Source organism: Nyctereutes procyonoides, unplaced genomic scaffold (assembly GCF_905146905.1).
Source record: "Nyctereutes procyonoides isolate TBG_1078 unplaced genomic scaffold, NYPRO_anot_genome, whole genome shotgun sequence".
Lineage (NCBI taxonomy): Eukaryota > Metazoa > Chordata > Mammalia > Carnivora > Canidae > Nyctereutes > Nyctereutes procyonoides.
In genome coordinates this window covers 16,513,124-16,539,948 of record NW_026575082.1, presented here as the reverse complement: position 1 = coordinate 16,539,948, position 26,825 = coordinate 16,513,124, and the positions used below count along the sequence as shown (strand labels likewise).

Here is a 26,825-nt window from a genome sequence, read left to right as displayed (position 1 = left end):
ATGAATCAGAAAAGAAATTAAAACGGAAATTAAAAGGGGCGCCTGGGTGCCTCAGTCGGTGAGCATCAGATTCTTGGTTTCAGCTCAGGTCGTGATCTCAGGGTTGTGGGATGGAGCTATGGGGCAGGCTGCACTCAGTGAGGAGTCGGCTTGGGATTCTTTTCCTTCTTTCTCTGCCCCTCCTCCTGCTCACACATGCTGTCTAAAAGAAAGAAATCTTTTTTTTTTTTTAAGATTTTATTTATTTATTCATGAGAGACAGAGAGAGAAGCAGATACATAGGCAGAGGGAGCCTGATGTGGGACTCGATCCCCGAACCTGGGGTCACGCCCTGAGCCAAAGGCAGATGCTCAACCACTGAGCTGCTCAGACATCCCTAAAAGAAATAAATCTTAAAAAAAGAGATTTATCTTAGAGAGAGAGAGAGAGAGAGAGAGAGAGAGAGAGAGAAAGAAGGTGTGTGTGTGTGTGCATGCAAGAGCTGGGGAAAGGGTAGAGGAAGAGAATCCACACAGACTTTTTGCACTGAGCTCAGGGTCCCACCACCCATGAAATCATGACCTGAGTCAAAACCAAGAGTTCCCACACTCAACTGACCGAGCCATCCGGGTGCCCAGCTATAAATCAATTAATCTTTAAAAAAAAAAAAAAAAAAAGAAAAAAGAAAATTAGGAAGAAAAAATGCTTATTGAAGGATTAATATAAATATTTAACGAAAATCATGGGATAGGAGAAGCAATTTCTGCTTCCACCTCCGAAGGGCTGATTAGGAACAGCTCTTCCACCTAGGACTAGAAAACAAGATATATGAAACAACTGTTATCAAACATTGGTCACAGGCAGTGAAGGCCTCTACAACTGTGACAGCCAAGAAAAAGGAGTCAGGCAAGCTGGGACCCATGGCAGATGCAGCTTAATGCCTGGAGGCAGATTCTGCAGTCCAGGGAGGGCCCCCAGAGAAAACTGAGTGGTCCTGCTGAACTGAGAAGTCAGAGACTACAGCTGAGGGAAGTCCAGGTGGCGGTGTGACACAACATGAAAAGGGATAATGGCAGAGAAAGCTTTGGAAGTTTGCAGAAGAGCCCTTCAAATCTTTGGCTGAATCTAATCTGCACGTGTATGGTATGAAAGTCCACAAGGCTAGGAAAGAACCACCTAAAACCAAACAATTCCCAGAGCTCACGGGAAGGGCTCTTTGTTCCAATGGGTAGAGGCCAACAATACACAAAATAGCTTCCCACAAAACACAAGTATCTGGTACAAAAATATCAATGGTGCTGGGACTGAGAAACCTTAATAGACCCATTCTAACAAAACTTAAAAAGCACACCCTGAAGGAAGCCAACTAATTCCCAAAACTTAATTGTAGAGCACAACAGAGCTGAATGCTAGTTAAAGGAATACAATAAAACCCAACAACCAATAATGTAAAGGCAGAAATGTTCAGCCACCAATGAAAAATTACCAGGTACACAAAGAAGAAAATTTGGCCCAGTCTTAGGAGAAAAATTAATTGGTAAAAATAGACCCAGAAATGACACAGATGATGGAATTACCCAAGAAAGACATTAAAACATACTATAAATTGATATCTGGGCTTCGACTGTAGAGAAAAATATAGACATGATGAGGAAATGGCAGATATCAAAAAGGGACCTACATGGACTTTCCAGAGATTAACACACAGAAAAATACTTTGAAGGAGCTGAACAACACATTAGACACTGCAGAGCAAAACATTGATACACCTGAAGGCACAGCAACAGAGGTGACCCATGACTAGAAAAAGTCTAGCAAGACAATGGAAAGAAATATGGCTAAAGATTTTCCAAATTTAACAGCAACTATAAACTCATAGAATCAAGATATTAAACCCGAAGCACAAAGAAAACAAAAGCAAAGCATATCATAATCGAACTGCTGAAGCTCAGTATCAGAAAAAAAAAATCTTAAAAGCAGAGAAAAAATACATACAAAGAAAATAAGACTGACTTCTCAGTAGAAATTATAAACTGTGATCGTCACATAATGGGGTTCAGACAGCTGTGAGAGGAATAAGGAACATCTGTGCATCACTACAGGCACACTGGTAAGTGAAAGAAAGCAGGAAGACAACTATTTACAGTATGCTACTATCTGTAAAAAGGGGGAAGATTTCATCACAGTTTCTGCTTATATTACAAAAGCAAAGAAACGGTGGACAGAGGAACTATAACCCCACCCACCCACCCACCCACCCAGTTACTCAGTTGTTCCTTACAGGGATGAAATAAAAAGTACAAGTGTAAAAGTTAGACTTCTTTGAATTCTATCTTACTCTGTAGATGTGAGAAACCATCTGAACTTTAGTCTAGATCCAAATTTACAGGAAATTTACATTGAGTATAATTATCAGTACAATCTCGTTCATAATTGCCATCTTGTTACTTTTCACTTCTTCAATCTGTCCCCAGTCTTTTATTTTTTACTTATTTTTTTTAAATTTTTATTTATTTATGATAGTCACAGAGAGAGAGAGAGAGGCAGAGACATAGGTAGAGGGAGAAGCAGGCTCCATGCACTGGGAGCCCGATGTGGGATTCGATCCCAGGTCTCCAGGATCGCGCCCTGGGCCAAAGGCAGGCGCTAAACCGCTGCGCCACCCAGGGATCCCATGTCCCCAGTCTTTTAGAGCTATTCGAAATACTCCTGTAAGAACAGATTTGAGCATACTAGGGATTTTCTTTTTTTTTTTTTTTTTTTTTAAGATTTATTTGAGATAAAGAGTGAGAGAGCATGCAACAGTCAGGGGAGGAGCAGAGGGAGAGAATCCCCAGGCAGACTCCCTGCTGAGCACAGCGCCCAAAATAGGGCTCCACTTCACACCCCTGAGATCATGACCTGAGCTGAAATCAAGAGCTGGATGCTTAACCAACTGAGCCACCCAGGTGCCCCTACATACCTGTTTTATTGCCAGAATAGCTGTGAAAATGCTGGGTTAAATAGGCAAATCTCCTAAGGGCTATGCCATTTCGTATCCCCTCAAGCAATGTGCTACTCTGTTTTCCTCAAGTCTTCGCAACAGAACATGTTGTCAGACTTTGGCTTTTTGTCAAACAGGTGTGGTATCACAGGAAAGTTTTATTTATTTTTCATTTCTCTTATTATTTAAGTAGCCTGAGCATCTGCTCATATATCGTACAAGCTTTTCCCAAGAACACTCTGTTCATTTCTCCAGTCCCTTTTTGTGCTGAGTTGTTCCCCATCAAATTTTTAATGTTGATCATTTCAAGAAGATTGTACTGGAAGGGGAAGAGGCAAATACTACAAACATTTGTAAATTTCATAAAGGTTTTGAAAGCCAGTAGTAAGTTAAGGAAAAACTTAAAACAGAAAAAACTTGTAAGTACCACAGGTCTATTGTCTAATACTATTTCTTATGCATATTAAACTTTGAAAACACATTACCTATTTTTAATATTTATGGCCAATCTCTAAAAATATAGACGGGGCTTACATTTAAAAAAAAAAAAAAGGCCTAATAAAACAAAACCAAACGAACAAAAAAAGTTTTAGTGGTTTTTTTTTTTTTTTTTTTTTTTTTTTTTTAAAAACCAGCCACTGGTTTTTAGTGGCTCAGTGGTTTAGCGCCGCCTTCAGCCCAGGGCCTGATCCTGGAGACCTGGGATCGAGTCCCACGTCGGGCTCCCTGCATGGAGCCTGCTTCTCCCTCTGCCTGTGTCTCTGCCTCTCTCTCTCTCTCTCTGTCTCTCATGAATAAATAAATAAAATCTTAAAAAAAAAAAAAAAGTGATTCAAGTCAGAAAGGAAAAGTTGCTGGAAAAGAGAAGAGTCTTAAAGAATGACGCTACCAGTCAGCCAGTCTCAGATCTGGGCTTCCTCATTGCCCAGACCAGAGAAGTAGGAGGTATCCAGCATCAGTCTGTCTCAGCAAAGGGTCAAGAGATGTTCACCATTTTTAAGCTGTTTAAAGATAGCATTACTGATAACAAGAACCATTTTTTTTTTAAAAGAAAATTTACACAAAGAATCTAGAAAACAGAAGTCTGAGACTGTGACAGCTCCAATGATAGGAAAAGCAAAGTACTTTTTAAAAAATTCTATTCAACAGAGTAAGGAAGCATGGAACATAAAGACATTTGAATCATATGGAATAATTCTACCTTGAATACTAAAAATAAACATTAGTATTAAGTAAAACATTAAAATATTTTCAGTAGAATATGTACTCTTCCTTTTCTAACTAAGGAAGACTGGTAATTATAAAAGTAGAAGGCAAGAGCTTACCATATTTCGCTGCACTAAGTTATCGATGTCCCGCTTCACAATGTGAAGATGCTCTTTGATGTCATTGAAGTGTTGAGTTGACTCATAAACTCCCCCTGCAGATCCAGGATGCTGTATGCCGCTGACCAGTCTGACAGTATCACTCATGGAATTCCTAAAACAGAAAATCCCTTTAGACAAGGGAATTGCTAGAAAAATGATTTTTTTTTAGTCATATACTATAAAAGTTTAGATATACTTTTAAGCCCAATAAGTTAGATTTTTAAAAAATTAATATTTAGGAATATTCAATTGTATTCAGGATTGGAAAATAATTTATAAAACTACAGTTTATGGGGCACCTGGGTGGCTCAGTTGATTACATGTCTGCCTTCAGCTCAGGTCATGATCCCAGGATTCTGGTATCAAGCCCAGAAGAGGGCTCCCTGTTCAACAGGGAGCCTGCTTCACCCTTTCCCTCAGCCCCTCCTCCTGCTTATGTTCTGCCTCTCTCAAAGAAACAAATTTAAAAGAAAAGAAAAGAAAACAAAACAAAACAAAAACAAACGGAGATGGGGCTTTAGAGTGAGAGTGCCACCCTTCGCTCTCTCAGGAGATGAGGGATTCAGGGTATGGCCATGACTGCCACTAAAATTTGGAGGGGTTGATGGGGTACTTCAGGATGAACTGCGCAGGCTGACAACATCCAGTCATTAACAACTGTTCCAACTGGGGGATGGGGTATGACGGATGGCTTTTTTTTTTTTTTTTAATTTTTTTTATTTATTTATGATAGTCATAGAGAGAGAGAGAGAGGCAGAGACACAGGCAGAGGGAGAAGCAGGCTCCATGCACCGGGAGCCCGACGTGGGATTCGATCCTGGGTCTCCAGGATCGCGCCCTGGGCCAAAGGCAGGCGCCAAACCGCTGCGCCACCCAGGGATCCCTGACGGATGGCTTTTATGCTCAACTTCTTTGTATGTTTGAAAATGTCTAAAATGAAAATAAAAATTGGTAAGGTGTTCTGGTATGCTAGAAATAGCATTTCAAAGTGAAGAGATAATAAAACTAATTCTGACTCTTATATTGTGACCCTTTAACAGTCAGAGCCTTGTTTTCTTTTTCTGTAAACTGAAGGGTACTGTATTACATACTGTTAAAAAAATTTTATGATTCTTGGTATATGAAAACCCATAGACATACACCACTCTCTCCATAAAAGGCAAATATTTCCTCTCTCTTTACAGTTTCTGAAGCCTATCCAGAAGGAAAAAAGCTCTAGAGGACAAATTCAGAAATCTGAGTTCAGTTTTTACCTTAACTTATGGTATGCATGACATTTGTTCTCAACGGGTGGGAGTTTATGAGGAGTGCTAACGACTCTAAGTAAGTGTTTTCATGGATAAAACAGCCAGATGACTAGGATTTACTAACCACTAATTGAATCTTAAGACGTTCTAGTACCACTGTTAAGTGAAGTAGGCAAAGCACAAAAGAGTGTCTAGAATATACTACCATTCATGTAAGAAAGAAGAGAATCTAAGAAAATACACATGTGCAGGAGAAATACAGGAAGAACAAACTAGAAATTAATGGGATAAGTTACCAACAGGGGGTGGTGGGAAAAGGCTAGGAAGGGGGGGAAATGGGAGTGAGGTGGTAGTGATGAAGAGGGGTACTGAACATACAAATTTCGTCTTAAGAGTCTCTCAGAACTACCATTTTCGCATATCCTTCATATACCCCAAAAACACACAATTAAAATCAACCAGGATATAGGAAGAATACAAACACTAACAAAGAACCTAACTCCATTATAAATGCATATCACAACCATACTGAAAAGGGTGGGGAGAGAACCGTACTAAGTAATTGGAAAATAGTGTCTGCATTACAAACTGGACGGTTAGACACAGAAGGACCTTTACATAAATCCATCAGTGAATATATTTCTCACAGGGATACAAGTTACCAATTTAATACCACTTTATGGGTACATTTTGTGTACACTAAAATAAGTAAATATATTATAGATAATAAAGACCAAATTTCTCCCTCCTGGAGGAAGAATTTTTAAATAAGGAAAGAAGGTGAAAATAGATTCTATGACATTCAGCCTAGTTGAGTCCAATCAGAATCCAAGGTGCCTGGATATCTCAGGTTTTTTTTTTTTTTTAATTTTATTTATTTATTCATAGAAAGAGAGAGAGAGGCAGAGACACAGACAGAGGGAGAAGCAGGCTCCATGCAGGGAGCCTGATGTGAGACTCGATCCCGGGTCTCCAGGATCATACCCTAGGCTGTAGGCGACGCCAAACTGCTACGCCACCCGGGCTGCCCACTCTCAGGGTTTTTAAATGCAAATGTAGAGTGATGGGTACAAAAATAAAGATGTGTATATTTGTGGGTTAGTATACATTCATATATTCCCTAGCTCTCTCTGTCTACTGAGAGGGCCTAGAAGCAGCAGCACTGCAGAGGTAATGAGCACACCCAACTGTCCAGATCTTGGGTTTCTAAATACCTTTCTTCAATAAAAGGAACCAAGGCTCACTGGAGAAGTGGTTGATTCTAGAGCTGGGGCAGAGAAAATACAAAATGAGACTAAGACACAGTGTAGCACCAGAAGGTAAAGAAATGCTTTTAAAAAAGATGGGAACTTGGGCAGCCCGGGTGGCTCAGCGGTTTAGCACTGCCTTCGGCCCAGAGCGTGATCCTGAAGATCTGGGATCGAGTCCGCATCAGGCTCCCTGCAAGGAGCTTGCTTCTCCCTCTGCCCACCCCCACTCCTCTGTCTCTCATGAATAAATAAATAAACTCTTTAAAAAAAAAAAAAAGATGGGAACTTGTTCAAAGAACACAGAAGCCAATCTGGAGGAGTTCTTAATTACCAGAGCTGAATAATTTGAGCAATAAATAATGATAGGGTAGGACTGTGACCATAGAATACATACCCATGAGTCCGTATGATATAAATAATTGATTAAATAAATAAATGGAGCAGAAGAGAGCTGGTCCTTACAGAATTCCAATAAAACATGGGAAGGAATGATGAAAATAGAAAAAAAAATCAGCATTTGGGAAACATCTCATTCTTGTTTCAGGCAAGACATCAATGGATGCTACAATTAGCAAGCAAAAGTTTAAACTGAAACAGGATATTTATATATTTACATGGTCTCAAAGTATCTTTCCCAAAATATAATTAATCACCGAGGGAAAGATAGTAACTTTAAAATAGGGAAAGCACAAAGAAACCACCACAACCAAGTGATCACGGCCAATGTCATGAACATGATACAGTGTTGTATTGTTGTCAAAAATGCAGAACCTCCATCCAATCACAAGTAAACACCAGACAGACCCAAATTGTGAGACAATGGACCAAATAACTGCTCAATGCAGAAGCTGTCACGGTCATGAAAGACAAGGGAGGATGAACTATTTCAGACTGTAGAAGTCCAAAGAGATAGAGCTAAATGAGATGTGTGTTGTTGGATAGGATCCTGGAATGGAAGAAAAGGTATGCATGAAAAATGGGCGAAATTTGAATAAGATCATTAGTTTAGTTAATAATACTGTTACCAGTGGGGGGACACCTGGGCGGCTCAGTGGTTGAGCAGCTGCCTTTGGCTCAGGTCATGATCTCAGGGTCCTAGAACCGAATCCACCATCAGGCTCCCCACAGAGAGCCTGCTTTTCCTTCTGCCTACGTCTCTGCCTCTCTCTCTCATGAATAAAATCTTTTAAAAGAATTTAAAAAAATAGTACTGTACTGGTGTTAATTTTTGGGCTCTGACAACTGTGCTATGTTTATGTAAGATCTGCACATTAGGGGAAGATGAGTGAGGGATACATGGAAACTACTATTTTTGCAAGTCTGAAGCCGAAATTAGATCAAAATAAAAAAATTTTTAAATGTTACATTATCCAGTCTATTTCTGAAAGAATTAAACTATTTAGGATTATAAATATTTTAATCATGAGTTTACAACTTAAAGATTTTTTAAAATGCCAGACAAGTGAAAGAAGTACAAATTTGCAGTTATAAGTGGAGTTGCCTTTAATCTCTCTATGTAGATATTATTACCTCCTGTTTAACCTAGTACTGTTTAATTTTCCAATGTTAAAGAACTCACTTTGACATTCTTGTTTGTCAAGGACTGTATTGGTTGGTGCAGTGCTCTGAAGTGCTGGCTTATAAAATGTAACATTTTGGCTGTTTCTCTACTCTAGGCATTGAAAGCTGTTAATTATCTGCTTAAGTGAATACTTTTTAGAAACTTATCAAAGTTCCAAGGACACAATACCTCCTCTCTGCTCCAACTCCTTGTTCAGTCTCAGAGTACAAGACCGAATGAAAGAGAGGTAGTCACGCAGCATGTTTCCTTGAAAATGGTTTTGTTTCATCAGAAAGAAGTTCCTGCATCAGGCATGCTTGTAATTACAGTCCTATAATGCTACCCTTACTCTTCTAGGATTTTTCACAGAATTGTTAGCTATTACATATATTCTTTTTATTTTAGAAATGTATGAATACTCCTGGATGTCAAGTAGCTGCGTGACAAATGTACTTTTTTAAGAGATGCTAAAACATTTTTTCTCTTCTGGCTTGGCACAATTCAAAACTTTAGGCCAGGGATCCCTGGGTGGCGCAGCGGTTTGGCGCCTGCCTTTGGCCCAGGGCGCGATCCTGGAGACCTGGGATCGAATCCCACGTCGGGCTCCTGGTGCCTGGAGCCTGCTTCTCCCTCTGCCTGTGTCTCTGCCATTCTCTCTCTCTCTCTCTATCATAAATAAAAATTTAAAAAAAATTAAAACAAAACAAAACAAAACTTTAGGCCTGTTGGCAGTTTTTGAATACCAAAGGTTCCTGCACTTGCCACTCCCCAATTTATAAAATGAATCTAGAAAAGTGATTCTTATCCTTATCCAGAATCCTTACAATAATAACGGGCTTGCATAGAAAAAGAGAGAGAGAGAGATAGACAGACAGACATCAGGAATTCTGGATAAATGTATCACCTAACAGATTTTACTTCTGTAGACTTACTTCACTTCATTTACTTGTCTCAGGATCTCATGCTGAGTGTTCACAATGGTATCCAGGTCTTGTTGAGTGACCTGGAGGAAAAATGGAAGAACCAAGTTTTGTAGGAACAGACGACAGAGTAGTCTTTCTTTCCTTCCCTCCTCCTTCCCCTCCATCAGAGGCTACCTAGGGCACACATGCAAATTTGTAAAGCTTACCTGTCCCTGATGCCCTGGGATCCCTGCTCCTCTTTTAGAGATCTCTTCTGTCAAGGAAGAGACATATCTTCTCTGCTCATCAAGAATCATATCTAACTGTCGGTTCAGCTGCTTGATTTCAAGATGGATACGATTTTGTCCTTCAAAGATTTGTCTCAGTTCACGGTCTCCTACACTCTCAAATACTTCATCTGCTGAAATGGAAATTGCAAATCAAAATGATCAAAACCACCAACATGTGTAGTTTCTGAAAATTCATAAGTGACTGAAGTATCAACATATGCTAAAATTAGAGTATCACCAATATGATCCACTCTAGTAGTAAGACCTCCCCAATAGTAAACATGCAGATAATTGATTCAATCATGACAAAATTACTATTTGTTTTTTGCTGTCTCTGGTGGCTGAACACTTATTATAGATTAGTTCTGAATTTTTTCACCTAAAAATAATTTTCTTTCAAATATGATTCTATTTATATAAAAGGACAAAACTAATCTGCATTACTAGAAATCAGGAATAGTAGTTGCCTCTGTGGAGGGAGGCCGACTTGAAAGAGGCATGAGGAAACATCTTGGGGTGATCAAAATATTCTATGTATTGACTTGAATGATGATGAAACACATTTGTCAAAATTCATCAAACTATACTCTTAAAATCTGTGCATTTTATTTATGTAATAAATTTAAAAATGAAGTTGTGACCATATGATTTTCCTTTTAAAGCTGACTATGCTAAAAACAAGATTTCAAACACTTTCTATAAATAAGCTTCAGGATATACTCACAAATCATGTGATATTTAAAACAAATCCAAGAAAAGAATTAAATTTCTTTCTTTTTTTTTTTAATTAATTTATTTTTTATTTATTTATGATAGTCACAGAGAGAGAGAGAGAGAGAGGCAGAGACACAGGCAGAGGGAGAAGCAGGCTCCATGCACCGGGAGCCTGATGTGGGATTCGATCCCGGGTCTCCAGGATCGCGCCCTGGACCAAAGGCAGGCGCCAAACCGCTGCGCCACCCAGGGATCCCTTTTTTTTTTTTTTTTTTTAAGATTTAATTTATCCATTCATGAGGCACAGAGAGAGAGGTAGAGACGCAGGCAGAGGGAGAAGCCGGCTCCTCGCAGGGAGCCCAATGTAGGACTTGGTCCCAGGACCCTGGGATCACGCCCTGAGGTGAAAGCAGACACTCAACTGCTGAGCCAGCCAGGCATCCCTAAATTTTTCATTTTTATCTTCATTAAGTCTGTTTCATATTATTGAATATTTAGGAGATCATATACTACCGAGAGGACAAAAACTAGCTATAGGCTTTATTAAATACAGCTTGGATCATGTGTGCTGATGGGAACGTTAAATAAAAGCAGATAATATAAGCCACTCAATTTGGACTTTTCATTTTATTTTTGACACATAGCACACTTGAGTTCAACACTGGCTTAAACCAATTATTTTAAAATTTGTAAATTTTAAAGTCTGGAGTTGTGTCAAACAGTAAGAGGAGGAGAGCCAGAAGATCATTTCGTATTACTTTCACAAGAATTTTGATATTTTTCCAGTATTATCTCTACATTAATAAGGTAATGTCTGCCATTCAAAGGAAAGACATAAACCCTAGATGATTTTATTCCACAAATATTTACTGAGTCTCAACTACTGGTCTACTGGTGAGCATTGGAGTTTTCTGGGTTTTGAGTGTTTTTTTTTAGGTTAGGGGGCAGAGCAGTAAATAAAAACACAGAATCCCTGTTGAAAGAGAGCCTGCGCTTCAGCGGATCACTGTTCATCCATATTACCTGGGATCTCCCACCCCATACTTTCCTAAAGCCACACTCTTATTGGTAGAAACATCAACCTCCAAGCCTTGTGAAGGCAGAAGATTCATTCACATATTGCTTCTGGAAACTACTTGGATATGCCAGACAAGAGCTCAAGGAAGGGACAAAGGCATGTGCCATAAGCCCTGTGTAGCTCTGAGCAAAGCTTCCTCCAACTCACCAGGATGCCACTGAAGGTCAGGATGGCCCTTCTGGAATTCCTCCTTTTTTTTATCCAATTCTTGCTGAAAGTGCTCAAACTCCTCCTGGTACTTTTCTTTTTCTTTTTCTGAAATTTCTTTATCTGCAGTAGGCTTTTTTTTGGAATTTAGGAATATATCATTAAAAAATTTCAAAGATAAGAAAAAATAAACCTCAATATACTTTCTTCCCCTTCATTTTAGCCACTCTACACTAGTAGAAAGGTTAACATAAAAATGTTATTTCTTATTTAAATTATAACAATTTACTCTTGCTACAAATAATTATAACAAAATAACAATACTAGCCACTACCATTTATCCAATGCCTGCTAGGAGTGCATTGTCTTAGGTAATGCTTCTGACACCATGAGGTGGCTAGTACCAATGTCTCAGTCTTACCAGTGAAGAAATGGAGCAGTACAGAGGTTAAGTAATGTTTACAAGGTCATACAGCAGTAACAGGTAGAAACAAGACCCAAACCTAAGTTGGGCTGCCCAAGTTCTCGGCTACAAGGAGATGCTAATAAACTGAAAATAAACTTCTGGAAAAAAAAAGAAGTGTATATGTACCGGTTCTTTCCCAGGCTCAGTCAACTGGAAAGTCAGAAAAGAAAGGACATCGTGGTCATCTACAAAGTTAAAAAAAAAAAAAAAAAAAAAAAAAACAGAAAAAACTCCGTAAGAGATAATTTTTATGGTTATGAAGTTAGAAAAATCTATTGTTTTAAAAATAATTAATATAAAAAATAACAAAAATTAGCTCTCAAGGCAAATAGTGCTTCCATGAGCTTAAAGATAAGAATTCACCAGAAAGATCTGTATCAGAAATAAACTAAAATTCACTTTCTTTTATCCTAAACCAGAATACTTAACACTGTTTACTATATAAGATGTTTAATAAATAAGCGATAAGAGAATGAACAAACAGGGGGTCAAAGTAAGCCAAAACTCTTAAACCTGACACCAAGAGCCTCTCACATTTCCCCACAAAACTCCTTCCCAGGCTGTGTCCCAGCCAAACGAGACAAAATACTGTCCTTCATGTATTTCTGCACCTTTCTTTCAACCTTTCTTAGAGTACTTACCACTGCCTGCTTTACTTAGTCTAAACTTGACACTGCTTCGTCCTGGCTTACTGGGACGTGTGGATTTTTCCATGTCATGCTGGCATTACTAATAGCATCTTCTTTTATTCTCAAAGCATTCCACTGTAGATAATATGACCACTCTATACATCATTCATATTTATTTCCCTCACACAGCAGATATTAATAATTTTACTTTATCTAAAATCATTACTTTAAAAATCAAATTAATTTCAGGCCATTTAAGCTGAAAACAGACTTAGCAGATCAAACCTCATAATGCTGACCTAAAATATCAATCCTGGCTAGTCATGTCAGCAAAGCAAGAGCAATTAATTCCAAGTGGCAATTTCTATGCTTTCTACCACTGTTATGGAGATGGAGATATGCAGCAAATGAAAGAGAAAATTTTAACACTTTAAGTGTGTAAGTTACATAACTTCAGATGAAGACGTATATAATAGGGCACTGAATCCAGGAGTCAGAAATCCAAACCAAGACTTGCCTTGGTCTGGCCATTACTGGCCTTGTAATATTTATAACGTACTTTAAGATTTGGCAAACTTAACTAAAAATAGGGTGAATACAATCTAACCTGTCCCTCCTTCCCTATGATATTATAAGGAACAATCATATATTTGAAAATAATAAAAAAATTATACAACGTATCACATAAACACAAGATGATATATATATATATATATATATATATATATTATACACACAAATATATTTTTTAAAGATTTTATTTATTTATTCATGAGAGACACACAGAGAGAGGCAGAGGCCCAGGCGGAGAGAGAAGCAGGCTCCATTTAGGAGCCCGACGTAGGACTTGATCCCAGGACTCCAGGATCACGCCCTGGGCCGAAGGCAGGCGCTAAACTGCTGAGCCACCCAGGGATCCCAAGATGATATATATTTTTAAACACAAGATGGTATTAATGTCAAATGAGAAGATTATCACCAGATATGGGGGAAATATGGTAACTATATCTTGTTTAAATTTTAGTCCCCAATAATATTTCCTCAGGCTACCAAATTAATTTAAATGTGCTGTGACAACTTTCAGGATCCTAAATCACTTGGCAAATAACCTATTTTAGCCTTGACTTAAATATCAACCAACAGCTGTATGCAGCGCCAGCCAAAGGTATACATATCTACAGAAGTCAGTAGAAAATTAGCAGATCCAAGATACTAAAAGATTGGCTCTGCAAACTATGTAAAGGTTACAGCTAGTCTTAAAAAGTTAAAAGTAAACAAGTCTACCAATGAAACTCAATTCACAAACTTTTAATATTAAAAGATAGCAAGATTTACCGGCAAGACCTCCAGTTGTAGCAGATATTCCAAAATGCCCTTGAGGAGGGATAACCATATTTTCCAATTTGGCACAAAATTCATAGTCGTTTTTATCTGGTGTGAAGCCATTATTGATCATTACCTAAAAAGACATACCACAGCTATAGCTTTTACAACAGACACTGTAAAATGAACTTCAAGTAGTCAACTTATGACTAATTCATCTTTATATTTGGTCTACTAACCAACTGTCAAAAAGCTATCAGTTTTCTCTATTATAAAGCATAATCCCCTGTCCATGAAATAACCTCACTTATTTATTAACATCATTATACAAGATAGTTCGTTTTAAAGTTTTTTACCCTACAATGTGTCAAAGGCTTAAAGAGAAATCTTTGATAATGTTCCATGAAAATCTTCCAAAATAGAAGACTCAGGGAACCACAATGATATCCTTTGAATGATTTATCGAGGAGAGGGATCAGACTCCTTCTGAAACCCCAGTGCTATAGCTCAAATGAATAGCATGAATTTACAGTTTTGACTACAGGTAGCTGAGAATTAGATTGCCATAGAAAGGAGTGACGTTCATTCAACTGGGGAGGGGGTGTTAGCAGAGAGTGAGCGAGCAGAAGTGACAGAAATCATATTGACAAAAAGGCAAAAAATAAAAAAACTGAAAGGGCATCTAACTTTCTATTCTGCAGAATGTATTTTTGAAGTAATAACCCAAAATGTCTTTAAAAGAATCCTGGAATCCCAAGGTAGCACAGGAAGCCAGCACACAGCTATTCTGATCCAGGCAAGCAGTGGCCCAGCCTTTCACTTCCAGCAACCCAATGTAAGAGTGGCTGAGACAGAGTGGAAGAGGAGGAGGGATGTGGCACCAGAGCAAGGCACTTGCTATTATTACTCATTATTACTTCCAGATGCAACTATCACTTGTCAGTGAGTGACAGGATTTAGTCACATACGTAAAGTGATATAGTAGTACTCTGTCCACATTTTTTGCAAGAGATCAAGATACCTGTCAATCAGTATGTAGGGTAAATCTCCAGGTAACATAGGATAGAAACGTGAACTCCTACGAATTTTTTTGCTTTTTTTTTTTTTTTTTTAGATTTTATTTATCTATTCATGAGAGACACAGAGACAAAGAGGCAGAGACACAGGCAGAGGGAGAAGCAGGGTCCATGCAGGGAGCCCAATGTGGGACTCGATCCCGGGACTCCAGGCTCACCACCTGAGCCAAAGGCAGAAGCTCAACCGCTGAGCCACCCAGGTGTCCCAAATTCTTTTTTTTTTTTTTTAAAGTAGGCTCCCACACAGAGGGGAGCACAAGTGGGACTTGAACTCACGACTCTAAGATCAAGACCTGATCAGTATCAAGAACCAGATGCTTAACTGACTGAGCCATCCAGATGCCTCACTACCAATTTTTTAAAACCACCTTCCATTAGTTGGCTAACATTAATAGTCTGTTCCCTCCAATCAGTAATGCTCCTATTTCAGTTTACAACATTTATGAATGGTTCTGCTCTACCGTGTTTCATTTGTTTTTTTAAAGATTTTACTTATTCATTCATAGAGACACAGAGAAAGAATGAGAGGCAGAGACACAGGCAGAGGGAGAAGCAGGCTCTGTGCAGAGAGCCCGATGCAGGACTCGATTCAGGGTCTCCAGGATCACGCCCTGGGCTGCAGGCGGCGCTAAACCGCTGCACCACGGGGGCTGCCCTCTACCGTGTTCCAAATCAGAATCAACTATGAGTAAGACATTGTCTTTGAGATAAAAAACAAAGGTGTTAAGTTAATCACATCCTAATTCTAATACTAAAAATTCTCAACTATTCCAGTACTTTTTCCTTGAACCTGAACAAACCGAAAATCCATAGGAGTCTTTACTGTCTAGCATTAATTCTTAAAAAAAAAAAAAAAAAAGAGGGAAAAATATATTCACTGTGCTCTGAGTTTGAAGGAATGTTAGGTATGTGATTGTACAGTTAGCACACACCCACTGATTAGTACCAGTAACACTTCTCATGAGATCATCAGTATTCACCTAATATCTCTTATTCATCTTATAGTTTCAACCCGTTGTTAAATACTACACTAGCAGTATTTAAAAATCTCTTGTTCTGACTATGTTCTTCTACCTACAGTATTTCTTGCTCCCCTTTGTTTTTTCCCTCTGAAGTTCAAACAATTGGGACAAGACAAATGTTTAGGTACTAACTCAATAAACATTTCTTGTTACTAAAATGAGCACAATATTAGGGACTGTCAGGAACACAGATATGATGTCTGCACTGACAAGTTTATGAACATATTGATGAGAAGAAACAAATCATAGTTAACTAATAATTCAAGACAACATATATTATTTAGGCCAAATATGTTATTAAAGAAAAAGAAACAGAGTTTCGGAGTGATAGATAATTATGAGCTGATTTTTGGGAAATCTGATGGAACAGGGATCTGACCTAGTGTGTTCAAGAATAAGCATCGCTCTGCCACACAGAGAGAAAAGGGGAGAGTACTACAGGAAGAGAGGAGGCTGAGCAAACATATTAGGGCCAGAACTATGATATCAGTCGTGTATCCCGCCAAGTCTCTCTCAAATGTATTCCTCAGAACACTAACTCTATGGACAGTCACAGGTATTATGTGCAAAAGTATGTCCATGACTTCCTAGAATCTTTAATGTGCTAATCTGCATAGCCATGCCACGTCTCTTCCAACTATGGAACTCCTTTGGGAGGACATTTTGTAGGACGACTGTTCTGGATATTGTTGGTATGGTTCACTGCGTTGGGTCGTGTAGGCAGCCCCCCTAAAACATGTGAACTAACATGCATGTCTGCACTCCGCGTGGCTGGTGTCTGGGTCCTGCCATGTGAAGGTGAGCGTGACTTCCCGATGACTCATGAAACAGTATAGGATGTGTAATAATTACAGTGGAACCTAAGTGCAAGGCAACTGTAATGGACTGGACATCTCCTCTATTCTGATACTTCTAAATTAGTTTGGAATTTAAGGCTGAGCCAATATAAAGTTTTCCGAAGAACTGTCTGCCAGTACAAGGCTAACTCATGATTTTGAGGAAAGAAAAATTTAAACATGTATTTTTAATTTATAAGTATTATACAACCAGGTATTGATGACATTTAATAAGCAAAGTTCATATTATTAGTAATCATAGAACTGCTAGCTGGATATACCCACTTTAAAAATACCCTAAACTCAATGTGTCTACAGGTAAACTCATTACCAACCCTCTGCCTTCCCACTTCTCACTCAAATTCAAACACAAACAAATGTACTGCTTCCTGGCTCAGTTGTACAATTGACCAGAAATCCAGGAACTCTCTTTTGACTCCCCCACTGCACATACCCTCCCACCCTCAAGCACAGTCTCTCCATCCTAATTGCCTCTCCTCTTCCCTAGCTCAGACTGCAAGTGGATTCTTGCAGGGAAGACGGTACTCAGTACCCGGTTCAAATCATGACTGCGTTACTTTTGTAGTATGACACTAAGTAACTTAAAGTGTCCCATATTCCATTTCCCTGAGAATAAGATGGGGATGACTGCCCCCTAGGGCTGTTGGAAAGAGTAAGTGAGAAACTGCATCTAAAGTACAGAATATTGGGTGGGGCCCATTAAGTGTAGGAGGCTCCTTTCACAGATACCATTATAAGAACACTGCTGCCCAAGTCATCTTCCCAAACTGCAAAAGAGATCATTTCACTTTCCTGCTTAAGACTGTAAATGGTTCCTTACAGGATAAACTACCCAAGACCTGTGTGACTTGCCACCCCCAACCTCTTAACCCCACTACCCACAGTCTCCTCTACCCTCTAGCCGTTTCAAATTACATGCTTTTCTCAAATTTTAAAAAGTCTCCATGCCTCTCTTCTCTTCCTGTAATATGCATCCCATCTAAGAAATTTCCACTTCCCCTTCCAGGTGCAGCTCAGCTCTGAGAAACTGCTCCTGACCTTCCCCACTCCCACCCACAGTTACAGGATTCTAACCCCTTGACTCCTTAGTGGTATGTGTGCCACAGCATGTATACCACCTAGCACAGTAATGTTACAGAAGTGTCTCCCCTCCACTAGACTTCAAGTTCTTTGGAGAAAATGATCTTTGTCTTACTCAGATTTGTATCCTGATGGTTTGGGTATGTATATAATGTGTGGCACATAGCAAGTAGGGTGCTTAAATGGGTACTGACTAAACGCAAACCTACTGGCAAGGTTTTACAACACAGGACCACGTACGCCAGTTCTTTAAAGTCACTTCTGTTCTCTCTTGGTAACGCTGAGTACATAAACAATATCCAAATTTACATGCCTTTAATTTCTATCAAAGACTCAAAACAAGAAGTCCCACTAGAATACTATTCACCTGAACATCTCTAAGTGCATGTTACTTACTGTCAGTGCCTTCTGGTAATATGTAATCTTTGCCCGGACAGGATAGGGTTTATTACGAAAGTCCCTCTGGCAACTTGCTAAAGCTTGATTAGCACCATCACTATAGTATGAGGAAAGGGAAAACAAACAGAAAACGTAAGAATGCTTCTTAATGTTTAGAAACTCACTATTTAAGATGATCAGTGTCCAGAAAGATAAAATAAAACCAAGCGATGACAAAGTCTTGGGATATTTCAGGTTACTTATTCAAAAGACACAAAGTTAATGCACCAAGTTTTCCCCATGATTCCTGTCAGAACTATGGATAATGTCAGAAGTCAATGTTACCAAGTGCTGACAGCAAGAGGAAAGTTCTACCCTTCGACCTGAGACGAGGGCAACAGTCCTTTATGTCAGGGCAGAAATGAAATATGTATAGAGCTTTTAAAAATGCAGGTGCCTAGATTCCACCTCACAACAACTGAAGAAGACTCACAAGGAGGCAGCCTTGGCACCTCTAGTTTAAAAAGCTCCACAAATGGTCATGATGAACCAGGATGATTAAAAATTATGAAGGCAGGAAACAGTAAACAGAAGTGCAGATGAGTAATTTTTCTTACAATTCACTGATTGGCTCAAAGGTAATTCCTCCCAAAACAAACCCGTAAAAATAAAAACTATACATACACAATTCATTCACATTATAAATATACCAAACACTTAGAAATCTTGTAGCCTATTGAAAATCTTTAAATAAAGCGACATGAAGGATGAATAAGGTGGTGTAAATTTCTTGGCTATTTGGTCAAGAGTTTCAACTTTATTTTTGAAAGATAAAGATGAAAGAAACACGACAATGGCATCACTGAGAACCAGGAACATTTTATAAGTCTTTCAAAATATTACATAACTTTAGGTTAAATAAAACAACACGTTTTTATGTTTGAATATGAGATGGTCTATCAAGTGAACTTTAAAACAGGACCATATTAAAATAAGACCTTTCTACCAAGTTATAAAATACATCCCAGGAAAAAGAATAATATCTCATCTGGAAAATACTCAGATTTGCAACAGTATTTTTACAACGTTTCCAAAAAGAAGCTAAAATCAAATAATACAAAAAGCACACACTTACTTTTGATGATCATAATGGATTTGTCCATTGTTGCCTATAATTACTATAGCAGGATTATTTTTCTAAAAATAAAAAAATGATTTGTTTTAAAGTCCTTAGATCAAACAATTCTAGATCATTCTAGAAGTGCTGTAAAGCCTTTTATATCTCTAAAATTCCACGACTCAAAAATTTTAAAATAATGAAAAGATTTCTATTTATTTAGAAAAAATTTAGTAAACTCTTAAAATCATTCAAAAACAGTCTCTCAACACCTCAATCAAGACTGATGATGTGATCTACGTGAAAAATCAACTACAACACATATTTGAGGGCTCACTGTGTGGGACAAGGGTGGGACCAAGGAAGCTTAGTAACAGGAAGACTAATGCACCTCAACATCGAGGAGTTATTCGAGTTCTCCTTTAAACTCTTAATAATGACCTCTGACAATCAGCAGAGAAACTACTAACTGAAACAAAGATCATCAATCCTAAGGCTGCTAAGGAGCACAAGTTAATTGTTTGCAAGTACATTTTGTTCTGAACTGTTTTAGGCTCTCCTAAAGATTTCATCAGAGAAATTGGTGGATCAAAAGGAGTGATTAACATACAAAAAGGTATTAACATGTGAGCTAGTAGCAGTAACACACAGGGGTGTTTTTATGAAAACAAACTATAATTCTAAACACTGCTGGTTTCACTGCCTACCTCTAAATGACTCAGGCTCATGCACCAAAATTACTAAGCACATATAGGGCACTGGGGAGGGAGGTCATTGGTAAGTTCTCAGAGCTGGAGATTCATTGAGACCTCAGGTTTGGGTGTATGACAAATCATGAGCAAAGAGCTTTTAATTTCTTAAGTCTCGGTTATAGAAAGACTAATCCTCATACTTAATATATAGTTCGGTGATTTCTCTAACTACTAACCTGTCAAAAGTGTTAATAAGCTGTATTTCTCATACCCTAACTCTGTTAGCAGATATAGTCAAGTAGGTCACAGTCCCAACAACAAATATACCTTTCCGTCATTGTCAAAAGAATCAAAAAATATTCCAACGCCATTCCACATATCAGCTGATCCAAACACAGGACCCTCCAAGCCTTGATCTTCTGTATACCAAATTGCCTGTAAATAGACAACAAGGGACATTTAGAGGCTAGTGGCATATGCATTGACATACATTTTCTAAGTTAAAGAAATTATCATACCAGGCCATCAGCTCCAATTCGACCTCTTCCAGTCACCCGAAACGTCACCTCAACTTCCCAGTTCTCAAAGGCTGCTTTTGTTTTTGTCCACACTGATCCTCTCTGGCTTTTTAAAGATGGTGCTATTCGAATCTGATCTGAACTTGGAATAGCATCTAGAACAAAAATCAGGGAAAAAGAACTTTAAGTTATAATTAGGTAAAACTCAATAAACCATCACCAAGCTGTTCCATATACCTATAGCCATCTAATTTTAACTTGGTAACCTGTACAATAATTTTGTTAGGAAAAATGACATGTTGACAGTTTCAACTTTAAAATTTTAGAGCTTTCTAACTGCCCTCCTACACCCATCTTTTGAACAGTGAAATAACTGAAAAAAAAAATAAAGCTGCAATCATACACTAAAAATTCAAGGGGCAGGAGGGAGGAAATTATGGCTTAAAAAGCAAACCAACTATTTGATTCCCATAATATTCTTTCTCAAGTACCTCAAAAACTTGTGTATTATTTTTTAAAAACTGCAAGCTATTCTACAGGTTTATAGATGTTAGAAAGCTCAAACAGTGTGAAAAGAACATACCACTAAGAATCAAGAGACTTATTCCTAGTCTCAGTTCAGCTGTGAGACTTTGAGCAAATAATTCTCTTACTGTCTTGGGTTCACCATATGTTCACCTGTAAAATGAAGGGGCTGGGCTTGATCACTTCCATAAACACCCCAAAAGTTAGATGCAAAATTTTGTGCACATATACATTCTTCTAGAGAGAGGGTCAGTTCTTTAGCATCAGCAGATTCTCAAAGAGAACTGTGGTTTCCAAAATGGTGGTTTGCATCTCTAAGCTAGGTTCAAATCCCAGCTCCACCACTTCCTAGCTACTTGACTGTAGGCAAGTTTACTCCATTTCTCTAATAACCTCACAGGCATGTAAGTGCATAGAAGTATTTCAATGTTAGCTAGTCCAGTTATAGGACTAGGTATTAAGGCATCTACCGGGCCAAAGTTTGAACAATTCTAACACACCCTCTTGGATATTAACTAGTTCTGACACCCATTCTGGGGAATAACTGTATTATGTCCTTACAGTTAGAATGATCTGACAAAAGACAAGTTGAGATACTTTAGTAAGGTCAATCACCGTCTCTCACCCTCACATTCAAGCACGTAAAGGTAGGGGCAAAAGTACCACGGAAAGAGTACCGGACACAGAATCAGAAGACCTGGATGTGAATTCTGTTTTACTGACACTAGCTATGTAGCTTTCCAAGAACCTTAACCTTTCTGAGCAGCAGTTTTTTCATCTCTAAGACCGCTAACACCTGCCTTGCCTGCAAATGATCAAGTCAGAGACTAAAGGTGAAAGCTCTGAGAGCTACAAAGGGTTACAAATTGCCCTGATCATTTCTGTGCCCTTATGAACCCAGGATGTGTACTAACAGTACAAAAGGACATGACAGTTAAGAAAAGAAACACCATTGATTTGGTCTTCATTTGGGTATGGATGCAATGATCCATGTTTAAACTAAATCTTAAATTTCTCTATTTTAAAAACTGCCTTAAATAATGGATCTCAGGGAAAAATGGAAAGGGAAAAAAATGATCAATGGAATTAAGAAAACAGACTGAAAAGCTACCGTGATGATGAAAGCAAGGGGTATTCATAGCAGGGGTTCCCAGAGTCAATATGCAAAAAAGTCATGGCTAAAACACTCATCCCTTTATTTCAAATCTGGTCTAGTTATCCAACTTTGATTTACTCAGGGAAACTATTTGACTTTTTTTTTTTAAGATTTTATTTATTTATTCATGAAAGACACACAGACAGAGGCAGAGACACAGGCAGAGGGAGAAGCAGGCTCCATGCAGGGAGCCGGATGCAGGACGCGATCCCCGGACCTCAGGATCACACCCTGAGGCGAAGGCAGGCTGAGCCACCTAGGGATTCCCACGACTTGACATTTTTGCAACAGACAGGCTTAGTTAGACCAACTACCTTTAGAGAAGTTAAGGCAGCTAATTTGAGTGGTTGATTAACAGTCTTAATTGGCTGATGCATGTGGTGTAAGAGTGAAAGACCCAGCAAGCGTGGGAGGGCAGAGATGCAGAAGTGAAAAAGTGAGCAAACCAACCACCACTACTGAGAACGTCATCATCATTCCAAACCAAAAAACAACCCCCCGCCCCAAATTTGTGTTCGGTACATCTGCAGCAGCTTAGTGCGGTAGGAACCATGTTACCTTGATAACAAAAAGCCCAATAATACATGCTTGGTGGTTGGCACATGGTAAATGCCTCCTGACTCACAGAAATAATTGCACTCTACTTCAAATACTTAATGACTTGGTCATTAAGTCAAATTGAAATTTTATACCTTCAAATTATACATTAATTTCAGGGAAATGAGCCTCCCTCATAAGTGTGTTTCCTATTCAGTGATTACTTTCTAGAAATGGAACGTTCTGTTTCAAGCACCAGGAGTTGTAAAAAACGGATGTATGCAAACCTCCTATAGACGCCTGTTTTATTACACATAAAGATGAAACTCAAAATGCCAGAATTTCTCACCCCACATAAAGGCTTTTACACCCCTTTTGTTTCAAAGGGTGCACCCGATGGCCACTGAACAGAGGTTACAGCGCACCAAGTGTTAGGGCTGATTCCTTAGTCAGCAGTGACACATCAGCACTAGAAAGTACAGAGACGTTTTCTTTCACATGTGTAAAGATCCAGCAAAGCTGCTCTTATCTACTCACAGTGACAAACACACAGAGAGAGATTACTTTCAACTTGAAGAAAAAAAAAAAAACAACTAAGTATGACTTTTAAAAGGCTGCGTATGTCATGTTATTCCCATGTATCAAGTGCAGAAATACCAAAAAAAAAACATATATATATATATCTCCCCTCTACTACGTAAAGGGACAAGTGCGGCTCTGATCACACCAAGGGTCCATACAACCGAAAAGACCGAAGACCACAGCAAATCCCTGAGCGAGGCAAATGCCAGGTGTGGTTCCCGGAGCGTCACAGCGTCCTCGGACACAGCAAGTCTTAAAACTACCCAGAAAGCAGGGGCGGCCGGGGGGGGAGGGGGGGGGGCGCTCAGTGGTTTGGCGCAGCCTTGGGCCCAGGGCGCAATCCTGGGTCCCGGGATCGAGTCCCGCGTCGGGCTCCCTGCGTGGAGCCTGCTTCTCCCTCTGCGTCTCTCATGAATGAATAAATAAAATCTACCCTGGAACCAGCACATGCCATCTCCGGAGCCCTCGGGGCGGCACTGACCGTGGCCAGCAACCCCGGGAGGAGGGTCCGGGAGCAGCGGGCGAGGTCCCGGGTGGGGATGGCGGGATCCCGGGACGGCGGCGGCGGATGGGGCCGCCGGTCTCTGCCGGGGGACGCGGCGTTGGGGCGAAACGCGGCTCAGGCCAGAGTGGGAGCGCCTGGAAGTGGAGGAAAGTAACTGAACGCCTCCAGACCCAACGGAAAGAACGGACATCGGAGACCGGAGGGCAGGGGGACGGGGGGGGCGGGGAGGGGGCGGCCCGCGCCGACCTGCGGGCGCGCAGCGGGGGAGGGCAGAGCGGAGGGGACCCCGGGACCCGGCCCCGGCCCCCCGCCCTCCTGCCCGGCTTACTCCCCGCGTGGGCCCAGAAGGGCACAGTCCCGTCGCTCTGCACCAGGTGCGGCCCCTTGAAGCTGTATTTGTACTCGAAACGGCGGTGTGGCTGCGCGGCGGCGGAGCCCGCGGCGGCCGCGGCCGCAAAGCCGCCTCCTGTGCCGTCGCCCCCGGCGAAGCGACTAAGCGACAGCAGCAGGGCGCAGAGAAGAGGCCGAACCCCGGCCCGGGGACCCCTCCGCCTGGATCCCGCCATCTTGGATTCTGAGAAGCGGAGGCCGGCGGGAGGGGGAGGGGCGCGGGAGCCGCGGACGGCCAACAGGGCGCGCGCTGATTGGTGGAGCCCGAGAGCCCCCGAGGGCAAGGGTGAGCCCCGCCCCCGGACTCCGCTCGCCGCGCGGCCGCAACTCTCGAAGCATCAGTGGGCGGGGCCCCGCGGGAGGGGGCGGGGCCCCGCGGGAAGGGGCGGGGCCTGGGGCGGGGCTGCCTGCTAGCGTCTCCTGTCCCCCCCCCCCCCAGGGTTCCCCGCCTCTGGGGACCCGAGAGCGCGTGCCTGCCTGCAAGAAGCTTTCTCCCGCCTCATAACAGGCCTTAGAGGTGGAACCCGCGAACCCTGACACCTGTGTCCTCTCTGGCTATATGCAATAAACCGTCCCAGTATTTGTTAGCAAAAAGTCATTTTTTTTTAAGATTTTATTTATTTATTCATGAGAGACACAGAGAGAGAGAGAGAGAGAGAGAAAGGCAGAGACACAGGCAGAGGGAGAAGCAGGCTACACGCAAGGAGCTCGACGTAGGACTCGATCCGGGGCCTCCAGGATCACACCCTGCAACTCTAAACCACTGCGCCACCAGGGATGCCCGAAAGTCATTTCTTTTGATGTGATACTGATTGTTCAGTAGCTGGCCTTCATCGGGTGGACTTCGCAGAAACAAGTATTTCCAGAAACAAGGCATAGTTTAGTGGTATGATGGTCCCAGCCCACTGAGCCCCATCAACTTGTGTTAGGTTAGGGCATTTCAAACAGGAGGCCACCACCTTAAGCTAGGAAATTTGAATATTGTCCTTGAAAATAGGAAGTGTTTCTAATGGTATTATTTTTTTTAATGATTTTATTTATTTATTCATGAGAGACACACAGAGAGAGGCAGAGACACCGGCAGAGGGAGAAGCAGGCTCCCCATGGGGAGCCTGATGTGGGACTCAATCCCAGGACCCCAGGATCACAACCTGAGCCAAAGGCAGATGCTCAACCACTGAGCCACCCAGGTGCCCCTGTAATGGTCTTAATGGAGAAAAGGAATGGGGCAGGTACGTTGTTAAGAGAGAACAGTTAGAGAAGAGGTGACCAGAACTTGCCATGAGACCAGAGTTGGGCAATAGAAACAAAAGAGACAAGAGAACTTGACACAATGAATAACTTCAAAACGTAAGGCTTTACCTATTTCTCACCTAATCACACCTGATCACGCCCTCTACCTTGTATTTCCTTAGGTTTGCCTTTCAGTGGAAGTAATGTTTGCCTCGGCGGATGTTACTAAATACCTGCACCCACTCCATTCCTCCTTCTGTTCTGTTAAGAACACTGTTTTGTTCGGGGTGGCAATATGTCCAGCTGAAATACTCATTTCTCCAGCCTGCAGGACATCTAATGAGAGGTAGGCAGAAATGCCTGAGGAGGGGGGTCACAGACCAAATAAAAAGGTAAAACCTCACTAGATGAAGGCTTTCCTTTTTCCTATTTGTACTGCTTACTGCCTGACATGTGTATGCAATGCCTAGAGAGCAGCAGCCACCTCGTGACCACTAAAAATGATAGCACAAGAAACCAGAGGAGACCCTATCTTTAATGATTTTTTTCAGCTCTCTGGCAGGCCGAGCCTGTCTATCTCCAGACTTCTGTTTTCTGAGATAAGGCCCTCACTCATTTAAGCTATTCTTTCCAGGTTTTGTTACCTGCGATCCTAACTGGTATCATAGCTCACATGTATTGAATGCTACTATATATCAGGCACTGTTCTGGGTGATAAATATATGTTCATTCATTGAGGAGGAAATTGACCCAATATCTTCATTTTAACATCAAAGCTTTGCCTTAGTAGTTTCATTTATAAGAAATAGTCCTCTTTCTCAAACTATATGTCTATCTTCCCTAAAATAACATGTTGAACGTCTTAAAAGCTGTTCTGCAAGTTTTTCCCAATTATAAATCAGTCATGAAATGTAAAGGCTTCTTTACAGTAGGATGACATTTTACTTTTGGGTCAATACCATAATGTTGGAATTTTGTGTGTGTGTGCATGTGTGTGTGTGTGTGTTTTAATGTATATGTTTTGTAAAATATGGCAAGATCTACCACTCGCCAATGGCTGAGGAAATTTTTAAAAATGAAACTCCAATTTTTAAATCAGAAGGGGTATATAAATTATGGAAGTCCCTTGCCATGCTACTGAGCCCAGCACAGAGCTGAGAAATGAAGTAGCAGTATTGGGGCTCACTTTGGTAACAGACTTCTTGTAACTTTCCTGGTAAG

The 26,825-nt window shown here is 40.5% G+C and overlaps 1 protein-coding gene across 3 annotated transcripts in view; it reads right to left on the bottom strand.

Moving 5' to 3' along the window:
- The window catches only part of LOC129514582 (protein ERGIC-53), a 29,628-nt gene extending 5,068 nt beyond the window's left edge, over positions 1-24,560 (bottom strand). For 2 of the 3 annotated variants that reach the window (XM_055333260.1, XM_055333261.1), the window contains exons 1-11: positions 24,310-24,560; positions 20,677-20,831; positions 20,486-20,593; positions 19,485-19,546; positions 18,368-18,467; positions 13,949-14,072; positions 12,111-12,169; positions 11,519-11,651; positions 9,517-9,710; positions 9,320-9,390; positions 4,288-4,441 (exon numbers count right to left, since the gene is read on the bottom strand). In XM_055333260.1, coding sequence (XP_055189235.1) covers positions 4,288-4,441; positions 9,320-9,390; positions 9,517-9,710; positions 11,519-11,651; positions 12,111-12,169; positions 13,949-14,072; positions 18,368-18,467; positions 19,485-19,546; positions 20,486-20,593; positions 20,677-20,831; positions 24,310-24,547 — 1,398 coding nt within the window. In that variant the 5' untranslated portion in view covers positions 24,548-24,560. The remainder of the gene's footprint in view (positions 1-4,287; positions 4,442-9,319; positions 9,391-9,516; positions 9,711-11,518; positions 11,652-12,110; positions 12,170-13,948; positions 14,073-18,367; positions 18,468-19,484; positions 19,547-20,485; positions 20,594-20,676; positions 20,832-24,309) is intronic. The other variant, XM_055333263.1, reaches the window with a different exon arrangement.
- Positions 24,561-26,825: the final 2,265 nt, after the last annotated feature.